Source organism: Dendroctonus ponderosae, unplaced genomic scaffold, assembly GCF_020466585.1.
Source record: "Dendroctonus ponderosae isolate FM_Combo_2020 unplaced genomic scaffold, Dpon_F_20191213v2 Dpon_F_20191213_3, whole genome shotgun sequence".
NCBI classification, from domain to species: Eukaryota; Metazoa; Arthropoda; class Insecta; order Coleoptera; family Curculionidae; genus Dendroctonus; species Dendroctonus ponderosae.
The window spans coordinates 14,184,430-14,198,619 of NW_026018508.1; the positions used below are offsets into that span (position 1 = coordinate 14,184,430).

The 14,190-nt window shown below is 34.7% G+C and overlaps 2 protein-coding genes across 3 annotated transcripts in view; one reads left to right on the forward strand and one right to left on the reverse strand.

Annotated features, from left to right (window-relative positions):
- LOC109537538 (bcl-2-related ovarian killer protein) overlaps positions 1–5,228 on the forward strand; it is a 12,946-nt gene extending 7,718 nt beyond the window's left edge. The window contains exons 2-7 of one of the 2 annotated variants that reach the window (XM_019904321.2): positions 1,866–2,016; positions 2,068–2,166; positions 2,221–2,391; positions 2,446–2,600; positions 4,699–4,845; positions 4,907–5,228. In XM_019904321.2, coding sequence (XP_019759880.1) covers positions 1,908–2,016; positions 2,068–2,166; positions 2,221–2,391; positions 2,446–2,600; positions 4,699–4,845; positions 4,907–5,044 — 819 coding nt within the window. In that variant the 5' untranslated portion in view covers positions 1,866–1,907 and the 3' untranslated portion in view covers positions 5,045–5,228. Of the gene's footprint in view, positions 1–933; positions 2,017–2,067; positions 2,167–2,220; positions 2,392–2,445; positions 2,601–4,698; positions 4,846–4,906 lie in introns of those variants that run through there. The other variant, XM_048665300.1, reaches the window with a different exon arrangement.
- Positions 5,229–8,369: 3,141 nt separating this feature from the next.
- Positions 8,370–13,258, reverse strand: LOC109537495 (zinc finger protein 62). The gene is made up of 2 exons (XM_019904269.2): positions 13,020–13,258; positions 8,370–12,966 (listed from the first exon to the last, which is right to left on the reverse strand). The coding sequence occupies exons 1-2, from the start codon at positions 13,146–13,148 to the stop codon at positions 11,224–11,226; spliced, it is 1,872 nt and encodes a 623-aa protein (XP_019759828.2). The 5' UTR covers positions 13,149–13,258; the 3' UTR covers positions 8,370–11,223.
- Between the last annotated feature and the right edge of the window lie 932 nt (positions 13,259–14,190).

The following is a 14,190-nucleotide window of genomic DNA, read 5'->3' on the forward strand; positions in this document are numbered from 1 at the left end:
TACAGTAGACTTTCCAAGTGCTAATTCCTTACAAATGTCACTCTGCTTTACTCAGCTGTTTATTTTGTTAATAATCTAGTACTTTTCTTTGATCTGTCTTGAGCTGTCTTGAAACCTCAAATTTTCTGCATGCAAAAATTTGAGGCTTCAAGACAGCCAAGACCTAAAAGAATCTAATGTTTCCCAATTATGAGTTTGTATGAATTTTAAATCTGATGATGGCGCTGTTGTCTCGCCGAAACGTTATAAAATAAACGATATAATTTTTTTTATTCGAATGAATCTAAAAGTGCCATTTTTCGATCAGAAGCGATGATCAAAAAGATGCACTTTTCTTTACTGTTCATTTGTTTTACATTTGCGCATAAGTAAATGTGACAAATGGAACGTGTCACTGTCATAAAATATTTTAAATTATTTTCATTAAAAAGTAACCGACAGGCTTTTCTAATGAATTACGTAGGTTTATAGAGAACGATTGATCATAATTTAAAGTTTACTTACAATGTGTAAATTATCATTATTGTCTATTTTTCTGCGCCACGAGGCCACAAGCAAAACACGATTTTTTTAAATAGCGCACATTTCATGCAAAATATGCATCTTATACAAACACCAAACCGTGAAAGCAGCACTTGAATTTTCAACACTCATTGTTTCACTTGTATATGCTTACAAAAGTACGCTTTTGAAAAATTGCAAACGTCAAAACACGACAATTTCAAAAATGACATTGACATCAAATTTGAAATATGAAGTTGACGGCTGTTGAAGTTGTTTGAAATATGAAGTTGACAAAATCCTGACCGATTGACACCCTCGACTTTGTCTCGGATGTCAAACGCCGTCGCCAAAAAAACGACACTTTTCGCCCTCGTATCGAAAACTACTATTATTTCACACTTTGACTGAAATCCAGGAAGGAAAAAAATATAATAATAATTAGTACATATTAATTAATTTTTTTCTGGGAAACTTATTTAATTTCCCCTGTATTGTGGCGACATGGAAATATTCAATATTTCCAAAAACAGGTTCAGTCCTCATTGTAGATTATGTTCGATTTGGCGTAAAGTGGAATATTAATCACTTTCCGATAATGCTCTCTCTGGGCGACATAAGCCTTTGTTCTACATGCGATTTTTTTCCGGTGCCATCGTTTTGACATGCATTTCTAATAATTTGGGTTAATTGGGCCTTAAATATTCAGATCCATTTTAGCACGGTGCAATAAATAAAATTGACTTTAAATTATAATAAACGGCGATTTATCATTTTGTTCAAAAAACACTCAATACATGCATTATAGACATTGAAAAACGTTCATACAGATTTCTAGGAAAACGCAAGGAAAAACAGCTTTTCTAGCTAATTTTCTTTCTATTGAATGCCACAGTTTATGGCGTACGCAGAGCCACTAAGTTTTTAACACTTAAAACTGATCAATTTTATCATCACTTGGAGCCAATAAAACTAATTAGAAAATTGGAAAAAACAAGAAAAGATTGGCAGCAAAAAACGTGAAATTTACGCAAATATATTTATTTGCGCAATTTACCGTTTATTAACTATAAAGCAAAAAGTGCAATTAAAATGTTTTAACAGACGCTCGAAGGCAAAAGTATGATGCAATTTCTAGATGCAAATCTAGATAATCATCGTTTATCAATGCGTTTTTTTGTTATCGATGATGCTTGAAAACTGCTCTATTGGCATGAATTCAGTCCGAGCGCGAATAAACCTATTGAAAACAATTCAATTTCTAAAAACTTATATATGTTGACGAGCTAAGAGGAAACGGCAAACTCGAGATCAATCAGAGCATCTCAAACTTTGAGTTTTCTATAAACCATTTGGGAGAATAGTTTCAGAAAAAGAACCTGCCGCTAATCGTTTCGAAGCTCGCGATGGATTTGCACTGTTCTGGTGTCGACGAATTCAACATTAAATCAATGTCCTCTTCAAGAACCCGGCGAAAACTCAGTATTCCTGTTAATTTGCCGCAAAATACAACAGGTGTGGGCTGATTTTGCAAAATTCCCCTTTTTACCAGTTTGTATGCTTCAGGAGACCATCAAGCAGCCTTCAGGAGAAGATTTAGCAATGTAGGGGACGCAGTAACGAGAAAACTGTCTACAACTATTGGCTGGAGAACCGGAGTAAATAGTAAGGAACATTTAGTGTGCATAGTATAAGTGCAGAAACTGACGCTGTATTTAGCCAATCCACCCGAAGAAGTGGTGGCAGTGGGTAGAGCTCTATGCACACTATACATAAGAGCCAAACTGAAGAAATGTGGGCTTTTCAACAAAAAATTGGGACTAACCAGGGTGAGGAGCGCGATAGGCTCTTTAATCGCGTGTAGCACGATAGTTAAGGACGTGTTTCCTGGTAGGAAACTTTATTGAACTCGATTGCGCAAAATTATTAACTAGCGTTTTGCAGGCTTGTCCTGTGCTTGCCAGGAACTGGAAAGGATGTATCCCAAGTTATATTCGAACATTTCCAGACACACTGGCCCTCCACCAGCCGACGGTAGTGTTGGTGTGTTGCTAGCTGTAGGCCATCACATACTTAGGTCTGATCCCACATGGGGCAAGGTAAATAGCGTCAGCGTCACGAAAAAAACAATTCTTATTCCTCCTAATCCTGAATTTTGCGCGCTTTGTAATGCCGATTTGAAAATGAACGCTTTTATGCAACTGCATACTCTTCAATAAACAACATCCAACAACCAAAGGAAAGCCGGTGGAAACTTTTGGGATTCTGTAGAAGTTTTTATTTAAATGAAATTTTGGCGCACAAGTCTGAAGTTCAAATTTTTTGTGACTTTGAGACAAATTCACCAGGGTTTACTCATGCACGGGGTTATAACTGAATCGCGCTCTTAATTCTCTATCTGTGTATTATAGATTAGAGGTCATTCTTACCAGCTTTCTGCAAGCTGGCGCCCCATCCTCCATTTGCTACCCATTAATCCTCAAGAAGTCCACTACACTTTTACAAACTACCGCACTTGCCATAAGGGCCACAATGAATCAATATTTTCCATCTAACAATTTTCAACTCATTTGGTCCACTGTCGGTGACAACCTGAACAATCATACACTTTTTCGAGAAAAATGACACCGAACTACAGAATAAACATGACATTTTTGACAAATGAGAACATTTTCATTTTTCCAAAAAATCGACCACCACTTTTGGAAAAATTTCGGTCAAAAATCAAAATGTCACATGCGTGTTTTTTGCTCAATATCGATTGAGCTGCCGAAAATGTCTATTATGTCGGATCTGAAACTTCTAGAATGTTTTTCAATGAGTTCGATGCATTCCTCGCGTCCGTGAGCTGAAAATTATGTAAAATTTAAGAGATTTTGCGAACATTTTTATTTTTTCTGAGGGTGGAGCCCTTAGAAAAATTTCCGCCAAAAATCAAAATTTCACATTCGTGTTTTTTGAGCTCGATCGATTTCTTTCGCCGCAAGAAGGTCACAAATATGCATTTATAAAGTGTTTGGGTCAATAATAAGGAAGAAATCGTCGGTTAAAGTTCGTCAACGCTCAAAAAACGCTTAAAATGTGCCGAAAATGTCTATTATTTCGGATCTGAAACTTCTACTATGTTTTTCAATGAGTTCGATGCATTCCTCTCGTCCGTGAGCTGTAAATGATGTAAAATTTAAGAGATTTTGAGAACATTTTTATTTTTCCTAAAAATCGACCTCCACCCTTAGGAAAATTTGCGTCAAAAATCAAAATTTCACGTGCGTGTTTTTTGAGCTCAATCGATTCCTTTCGACGTAAGAAGGTCACAAATATGCATTTATAAAGCGTTTGGGTCAATAATAAGGAAGAAATCGTCGGTCAAAGATCGTGAGCGCTTAAAAAACGCTTAAAATGTGCCGAAAATGTCTATCATTTCGGATCTCAAATTTCTACCATGCTTTTTAATGAGTTCTATGCATTGCTCGCGTCCGTGATCTGAAAATGATGTAACATTTCAGAAATTTTTGCAGAAATTTTAATTTTCTTTCAAAAAATCGACCCCCACCATTGGAAAAATTTCGACCAAAAATCTAAATTTTACATGCGTGTTTTTTGAGCTCAATCGACTCTTTTCGACGTGAGAAGGTCAGAAATATGCATTTATTAAGTGTTTGGGACAATAATAAGGAATAAATCGTCGGTTAAAGATCGTGAACGCTCAAAAAACGTTTAAAATATGCCGAAAATGTCTATTATTTCGGATCTGAAACTTCTACCATGTTTTTCAACGAGTTCGATGCATTTCTAGCGTCCGTGAGCTGAAAATGATGTAAAATTCAAGACATTTTGAGAAAATTTGAATTTATTCAAAAAATCGACCCCCACTTTTAGAAAAATCTCGGTCAAAAATCAAAATTTCACATACGTGTTTTTTGAGCTCTTTCTTCTAAATTCTAAATTAAACTAAAGAATAAATCTTAATTTCTTCAAAAATGAAAGAAAAACATTGGCCGCGCTGCAGCGCTAGCGAACTTACACTAGACACCTCGAAACACAGCGTCTTCTGTTTATATTTCCCAACATATAAAAAGTGTGTCGCGCTGTGTCGCTGTATCAACACGGCAAGCCGTATCGGTGTCGCTGTGTGAACACCTGAAAATCCACTGTGTTACCCAAGTCTAGAGGATTTATAACATTTTTTCCTTCCAGGTTGTTGCTATCTACTGTATAGCTGCCGGATTAGCGGTCGATTATGTGCGTCAGGGACAGAACGAGCAACTCCACGTTATTCTAGAAGATATGTCCGAATTGCTGGAAGATCGAATGGCAAATTGGGTCCATTCGAACGGCGGATGGGTTCGTTTACACAAATTTCCAAAAAAGTCCCAAAAAAATGTATGTCTTGTCTCATTTTTAGTATGGGTTGAGCTCCCATTGCCGTCCACAAAACCAGGAAGTATCAGTAACGGAATACATGACGATATTTGGATTGGTTACGGCCATCCTCCTTGTGGCATATTTCATAGTTAGGTTTTGTGTTACGTTTGGAGGCTGATGCGCTACGAATAGTCGATATTATTTAACAGTATTATAAAATATAAGATGCGCCTTTTGTGATAGCATGAGAGCCAAACAGCAATAACTTTAGAGTATTTACTAGTTAGCTGTTCATTAATGTTACCTACTAATTGATATAGTTGTTGAGCTTTTATACATTCTTAATATAAATAGTTTTTTCATGTTGCTGCGTTTCTGTACGTTCGGTGTTCTATTAACTGACTGGAGCGTGCATTTGGACTTTTGTACTGTAAGGGGGGAGAAAAAATTACAGGTTTTTATCGATTTCAGCGATTAGAACAGTTTTAATTGCCTATTATTTCATCTATTGTCGAAGATATGATTTTTTGCTTTAGAAATTTGTGAGCCGATTTGTTGCTTTACGTTTTATGATGGCAACTCTTTTAAGTCCGAATATAATTTGACTTTCACTCTTTAGTATTTTTCAACGTATTTTTTTTAAGTAAGAGACAAGGCTTTTCAGAGAAAACCGCGCGTTTCAAAGATTTTTCGAGAACAAGCGCCTGTAAATTTCGGCACATTTTAATTTAAGCAACACAATCAGCAAAGCAGATTTTGCAATTTTGCCGCCTAAAACTAATAGGCTTCTTCAAATACTTCCGTCTTGTGTGAAAACTGCCAATAGATATTTAGCACTTCATAATGTGCTCTATTCAGTCAGTCAATCCGTTCTTATGATCTTGATTCTAAAGATGCTGAAAATTTCATAAAAATCGCCTAAATAAAGTAGTTTAACTACATTCAAACACTTTTTTATAGATTGAAGGAACTTGGAGGTTGGCAGGCACACTTTCGCATACAATTTGTAGTAAGTTTTACTTTCAATTGTAAAAGATGTTTAGTGAAATCCGTGTCAATGCGTCCAAAAATCGAAAATACCACGGCCTAACACTAGACGTCTCATGCTTCTTATAAATACCCAGAAAATTTGGCAAAATGTCAAACGGTGCAACTAATATTAGAACACACTGATCCAGACTTTGAATAGGAACGTCTTTAGCCCGGCTAGTAGTGTTTCTGGTCTTTTTGGCAATGTGCAACTGAACCTCGATGGTCTAAAGGGCCGGTTTTCCCATCAAAATGAATGTAAGTAGCGCTCTAAACCCACTCTATACTAAGCTAAGCACAAATCTCAGCTACGGTTGCCGTTTCCTAATCGCTTTAAAAGTTACTTAATACTTTTCCACACAGTCAAAAAATCAGCTGTTTTTTGTGGTGTTTTGCAAAAAAAAAAACGGAATACGCATGCACGGCTTTCCATTCCATCAACAAGTGTCCCTTTGAAATTCGGAACTTTTTGTTAAAAGTTTAATTTGGTTGAATTCAAAACAATGGACTTGCACACCAAACCCTTCATTGTTGAGTTTTGTTTTTAATTTGGAAAAAATTGTAAAAAGAAAAATACATTTTTTCAATTTTTTTCCATTCATTCTTAGTGCTTCCAAGTTGTTATGCAATGAAGCGTAAAATATCGAAAAACAGTTGCGGTTAATTATGCGAAATAAACATAAAACCGGGAGAAACAATATTTACAAGATGTAACTAAAAGCTGATTACTTTACGGTTTCAATGCTTGTTTAAGAAGCTAATTAGATCGGTAATGGGTTTAATTGGTTTGCTCGAAAAATGCAAAAATTGAACAACAAACCGGCAGAAACAAACATAAAAACACCTTTATTAATTTAACAATTAGCACAATATTGCTTCATTTTCTGATAGCCACGAAGTATTTTAATTGCCAAGCTTTTCAAGAAAACTCAATACACAAAATCGATCTAGGATTATTTTAGTTGGCAACAAAAACCGAAAAAATCTATATATAATTGTAATAATGAATGAGTGTTTTCAGACATATTTTGCCGATGAAACACAACTGCAATTTTCTAAACAAGGCTCGACAACAGAGTGTTCTACAAGCCTGGTAACAAAAATCTCAAAAAAGCTATTTATTAACAGTCGAATTTTGATAAATCCCCCGAAAATCTTGAGATTTTGAATGTGATCTGATAGTACAATTTTAAAACGCGTATATAAGACAAAAATTAAACTTTCATCGACTTTAGCATTCAAAAAACTGGCAAAAAAATTCGGCTATCAAAAACGAGTTACCAAAATCAGTTCAATTAATGAAAAAATAAATGTTTGCTAAATGTATGTATACATTTTAGACTTTTAGATTTCGCTTCGACTGTTCAATCATTCATCACCAAATCAATTGGAATCAAGACGAATTTTACAATTTTGCCTTCACTTTGAATAGTACGGTCCAATAAGCCCAAACGATGTTTCATCGCTAGAATAATCATTAACCTAATAACCCAAATGGAGTGTGTACCAACAACAAACTCGAATTTTTAATAAGTAGGAAGTAACGATCTCAGCTAAAAATACGCAATGAATAAAAATTATTCACTGGCAAATTCGGATTTTACGCGATTTTAGACGCACTTTAACCGTCACCTGCCGGATACATCCAATAAAACATGTTCTTTTTGCACATAAAGATTTTTTGTTTAAGCTATTGAATCTTCAGATTTTTATAAATGTGTTTGTTAAGGGCTTCGAATCGAGAACTACGAAAAGATGAAATGGGAGAATCCTGACCCGAAAAGATCATAAAAAATGTGTTCTAAACTGATTGTGTTTAGATCTGCAAGCTGTTGAAAAAGACAATTTTGCACAATTTTATTTTCAAAATCCCCAATTCTCAGCTCCTCGAAAAGTTGCTGCCTCATTTGATTTTTTACCATCTCTTGCTTGATTAATTCTGCAATAATATTAATTCATAAATTTTAAATTAAACTCAGAATTCACGGGTTATTTAATTAATAGTAGGTACTTTGAATAGCAACAAAACCAATTAGAATAATTGACCGTAACACTTTGTTGCTCAATAAATGTATCTCGGCCGGATTATTGACCCATATTTTTAACGTTCTGGTGATACACAAAACGCATTACATAGAATCCTGTGACCATTTCCCGGTTTGATTTGGTGCATCTAAAAATATTCGCCTATTTTCGCAGGACTAGCCAATGTAAATCATGCTTCAATTTATTTTTAAAATGTCGCAAACCCCAGACTCTCGGCTTGTTGAGGGTCTAATAAACCTTCTATAAGTCCACAAAGTTTCGATTTTTAGTCATCAAACAATTTTTCAAATATTCATTTAAAACTGAAATTTCTTTATACAGGAACTATCAACGTGAGACAGTCGCTTGGTAGTCCGTTTTATCTGGCATAAACTGTGATTTTTCCATCCTGTTTTTAGGAAAAAAACGACGAAAAAATATCGAGAGAATTATTTTGTCAAAAAATATTTTATTATGGGTACGATATAAAATACATGATATGATATATAAATAAAAAAGGGTGGAATAAATGTAATGCCTCTTCTAAATTTTCAGAGTAAAAACGAGAATAAATGGAAACCCATGGTCATCTCCAACCCATCCACCCGATTAAGGATGGCCAGAAATATGCCCCAATGGGTGGTGAGTTAACTTTTTTTTGAACACAACAGTGCATTATTCAAAAGGGTCTAATATTAATTTAGATATTAATTGTAATCAGTGGACTTATTGAGCCCAAAGGGGATATCAGCTATAAGCATCTTGATAGAAAATATGTCAGAAGACTTTATGAAACAGCTCCAAATGCAATACATACTCAAGTTCAAATTGTCACAAAGTCAAAATTAAGTTAACAATAATTAAAATCATAGACATTAATAAAATGCTCATTGGCAGTAAATACATCAAATCGGTATGAAGCAATCAAATTTTGTCTTTGTGAACAGTAAGTTTCCTTTCAATTTAATTTTGATTATTGTCACTTTAATTCCGATTAAAACAAATTTGAACTTAGAAATGTAGTCTCTTTAAAATATGAAAATTTAAACTTTTTTGATAGATTTAACTGATATGAAATGGTTTCGGAACACCGAAAAATATCCCCGATGAGCATTTATATGTATTCGCATGTAGTCACAAATCTACCAGGAACGAGTATCTACGCCCTAAACACTAAGAAAACATTGATCGTATGTCTCGACACTAAATAAAAATGAAGTTTTGACAAACACTAAATTTAAGGAGCTTTAGGTGCCCCGAAGGCTAAAATTAACAAAGCGTGTTTTATCAAGGTTTCACTGTAGATAGTGCCTCTATTTGCTCCAACATGTATTCCTTTGCGCAGTATTTCTACTATATATTATTCAACCGAATGGTCGCCCCGAATAAACTGTATAAATGCCTATAATTATTAGAACTTTCAAAAACCATTAAAATCTAAAATTTACATTCCCGTTAAGGGCGCTATACAATCAGGCACTTTAACTTCCTTGCTGACCTTTTAGAATAGGATATATTTTTGCAGCAAACTAGTGTTTAGTTTCAAAGTATCACATTTAATTCGCCAAGTGTAGCAAATTGCCTTCATACCTATTTAGCATAAGTATTCAAAGCTTGCCTCACTTTTAATTGGAGTAGAAATACTATACAAATAATCAGTACACTCTTAAAAATAAAGCGCCAAAAGTTCAGATCCTGGATATGAAATTGTTCAAAAGTGCAAAGACCGCAGTTACAAGAAAACACTTTACAGCTTCAGCTTCTTAATAAAATCTAAAAAGTTTACATTGTCAAGAGCATTAAGCTGAAAAGAGTAAATCATCTTCAAACTACCACTTTGAAAGTAAAACCTAGATGAGCGCCAAGGAGCGTAAAAATATCAGAGGAGCAAAATACTCTTATAATTATGTACGTAGGAATCTATATGTACATCCGGGCTAATGCCAAGTCAAACTTAAACGATCTTAATACCTACAGTAGTTGTATATAAAAAAAACTTAGACTTACTGATAATAAAAATATTCTATGGCTAATTAAAATCAGATCCCATCTTACAACATATCGGAAAAATATACACAACTAATTGAAGCACTTGCAAGTTCAAGTTGCTGAGTAATTTAAACAGTAAAAAACTTAGATACCGGAAATTAAGATCTTAAAAAAGATTTGTTGATGATGATGATAAAAAAGTATTGGTGCCAAAGCAAAAGATATTTCTGCAATCTGCAATAAAGGATCCAATCATCTAAAATTACCAGAGGTTTAAACCTAAAATACTACATGTACTTAAAAGAAAATAATATTACTTTTATACTCAGTTCAAGTTGTATGAAAAACGTTTTAGTTTCGATTTTATTCAACCCGAAACATGCTAATTATTGCATATTTCACACGATATTTAGGTTTGTTATTCATAATTTACTGTAGTAGTTGAATATTGATAAAACATTTCAGATATATTGATTTTGAGAAGCGCCACTTTCATTGAGAGAAAAAACTACAGCAATATTTTTCACATACACATATTGGTAAATAGTATATATATCTATATACATTATTGCCATTTTTGACCCAAATATTGCCATAAAGTAATTCGAGCAGAATTCAGGATTTAGTAAAGGGCTTATCAACACATTACTGTAAGAAGATATTTGAAACATGTTATAAAATTGAAAACAGTTTTGCAACATGCTTTTGTAAATCCACAAACTATTCACATTTTTAGGGTTGGTTAAGATTCACTTCGCTCATTAAATTAAACAGATTTTGTTGACAACTTAGTTTTCCAGTTTACAGTTTTTACTCTCAAATATTGAGAACAGGTCTATTGTGATCTTCAGAGCAAAAATATCGGATAAGTCAATTGAACATAAATCCATGCATAAACTTAAGAACCAAATAAACTCTTACAGGATAAAGATTTGAAAATGAAATATCAACATTTCTAATTATGAAACACACACATTTCTCTCAATAATTCTATGTTTTCTCCCAATTAAGACTTCATTTAAAAATGTAATCTATATTTTTTTGTTTGGTTCATTTATTTTTAATTGAGTTGACCTGTGTTTTTTTTATTTTAATCCTCATTATCGTGAGTATTCAGTAATCGTTTCTTTTCGGAAAACCACAACAGACTGATTCTGAACATTTTTCAGGTCTTAAGTTTTATAACTCTTCAGTCATAATATCCCTTAATATCAATGCTAATATGTTGGCGAGGAGATAATTAGTGTCACTCCGGAAAACAACGGGCTCTATGGATATAACTCGAAACATAAAACATTACTCGCTCTAGACTAATTAATGCTTATCGTCATCATTCTGTTCGTCACAATTTGAATCAGAATGTCTACTGGATTCTGAGTCTCCGTCTTCTTCTTCGGGTTCTTCGCTTTTCTTCGGTTGCTCATCATTGGAACTGCTACTACTACTGCCCCCTGATTTATCCTTTGAATTGTATTCTTCTTTCACATCCTGTGAATCACTAGAATCGCAATCATCAAGTTTCTGCTTTTTAGCTGAATGTTCTGGTTCACTGTCTGTCTCCGAATCACTTTCATTTTGGTCCTCTTTCACGGTAAGAGGACCATCTGAAGTAACATTTACGGTCTCCGATTCATTTTCTTTTGACTCGTTATCATTCTCTTGTTTCGCAGCTTCGTCCTTTTCTTCTTCTTCTCCCTCTATGTTTTTATATTTGCTTCTGCCCTGCACTTTATATTTATATCCTCCATCTTCCCTTAGATGTAGCTTTCTGTGCAGTTGCATGTAAGATTGTGTGGAGAATTCTCTTTTGCAAATATCACACCGAGCATTTTTCATACCTTTTATAAAGTATTTTTTTCGATTTTTCTGATTATGTTTTCTAACCCTATGCCTGAGCAGACCCGCTGAACTATTAAAAATTCGCTTACATACTTCGCAAACGTATTCACCGTTTTCGTTGGGTTCAAGATTCTGATCGGCTGGAGTACCCGCAATAATGGAAATGCTCAAGGCATCATTTTCATAGGAGGAATTGCCGGTGAAGTCTTTTAGAGTCAGTGACGTGTTCTGAACCTCTTGATCTTTCTTATGTCTATACAAGCAACTTTCATAGTCTGATCGCCTTAGAAACTCTGCGTAACAATAATCGCATTTGAATGGTAGTTTCCCCAGATGGAATTGCTTGAGATGTTGCTTCAGCAGTCTTAATGTGTGGAAAGATCTTTGGCATGATTCGCAGCTTATATCTGATTGATCAGAAGAACTTGACAGAAAATGTCCCCCTGAGTACATCTGATAATCGTCCTTTGGGAGAATAGGAACAAAATTGGTCGAATCTCGATATTTTGAGGTAGAACCATTCGCCTTGCTCTTCGCTTGCATATAGTCTAGTTTTTGTTTGGTGATCATTTCATCCCAATCGCAATCGTTCCTGGAATCGCCGTCACTACTGGATGGATTATCATGTTCAACTGATAAAAATGACGTTGGGTCTATTTCTACGCTCATTTCTTCCGCTTTGGATTCTGTTAAAAGGTCATTAACGTTTACATTGTTTACATTTGCCTTAAGTAGGGATTCCCTTGACCTCTTCGATGCCTCATTATTCTTAAGAGGCGGCGACTCCGCTGGGGATATTGGAATAAACTTTTGGAAGGTGTTGTTTAAATTTAAAAACACATTCTGATTTGTGTCTTTGCTATTTTCGGCACCCGTTTCCGAACCAGACGAAACCGAACTGATTGTTGTTGACGGTACAAGGTTAAGAAACACATTTTGGAAAGAATTCGTTTTACCTGTTGTACTTTGATTCTGAGAGCCCACAAGGATTTTAACATACTTCTGATTGGGTAAAAGCATGTAAGAACCTCCGGGTGTAGCGGAGTTCTCTGTGTTAATGGTACTTTGAGATTCATTCTTCTTTTGAGATTCCTTAACTAACTCCACATAGTTTTTTAAAACACCTGCCGATTGCATGCACTGTTTTTTGAAGCCATAGGCGATATTCAGTCGTTTAATACACGGATGGCACAGCAGGGGCTTGAAGGCGTTCCATTCCTAAAAATCAACATAATTGATTCCGGTTCCGTTTTACAATAACAAAAACTTACCACTTCGGAAACACAGAGTGCAAGTTTACTCATTAACGTTTCACTCGGTTCGTTCTCGATATGAGCCAAATCGATGAGGTTTTTATCATATTTGAGGCAAACACGACAAAAATTTGGAAGCGTATACATTTTATACTAAATTAACTCATCAGTTTTACTGATTTTTTTCCATTAAAATCCTAAACTGTCAAGGCTTTGTCAACCGATACGCCATATTTGACGAACGTAAATAAAAAAACAACATTAATAACATGCAAAAACCAAAATCTCGGTGGCGGTTTCAGCATTATCTTTGTCGCACACACGCGAGTTCACTCGCGAAACCTGATCGGATGTGGATTGGGAAGCGATTTCAAAACGTTGTCAACTTCAAAGCTGTCATTCGCTGCCAACATACGGACCTAAACACGATGCTAAATTTAAATTTGACCGCCAAACTTTGCTGGAGTATTTATAACGCATTAGTAGTCTTTTCAAAATAAGTTCCGGGTATTTTTAGCAAAGGCGCTTTTTGGATTATAATGCAGTGCGTTCATTAAGCAACAATCGCACGTCGTGCTAATTGGATGATTGATTTACAGCTATTGGTCCAATTCAGTAATTTAATTAACAGGCTCAATGCTTTTAGGCCCTAGAAAACGAGCTGCTGTAAGGACTGATTTATCAAATCCTCATAGAAACACGGTATTTTTTCACAATCAACCCTTAAAGGCGAAAGGACCATTAATTTCCGTTTATTAATAATTTAATTAATAAATTAAAGTTTACTGATCAAATTAATAATTTTAAAAATAAATTAATAATTTTGTTTTCGCAGTTTTCGTTCCTTTCTGCTCTAAAAATGACAGAATTTTGATTTTCGCATTTTTTTCGCAAGTGGATTTTGCAACTCAAAAAAAAACACGCAAATCTAAAACTTCTTGAATTCAAGCATTTTTTGAGAAAACTGCCAACATTTCCCCATCCATGGTTCACTTTATAAAAAGACGATTTACTTATCTCTAGAATGATGTACAAATGAGCGTTCTTGCTCATTTTGCCTCCGAGATATGAGCAAAAACGGGCCGGAAAACCTGAAATTTTGGCATAATCTTGAACCTAAGTGTTTGATATTCAAATTTCGCTTTCTGGGCCAAAACTATTCGAATTTCCTCACTCACGTTGTTACGAC

Bases quoted from the DNA above. Each gene is read 5' to 3' on its own strand.
- LOC109537495 (XM_019904269.2), bottom strand. From the start codon at position 13,148: ATGTATACGCTTCCAAATTTTTGTCGTGTTTGCCTCAAATATGATAAA. The intron at 12,967-13,019 runs GTAAGTTTTTGT...GTTGATTTTTAG, and splicing joins CACTCTGTGTTTCCGAAGTG to GAATGGAACGCCTTCAAGCC.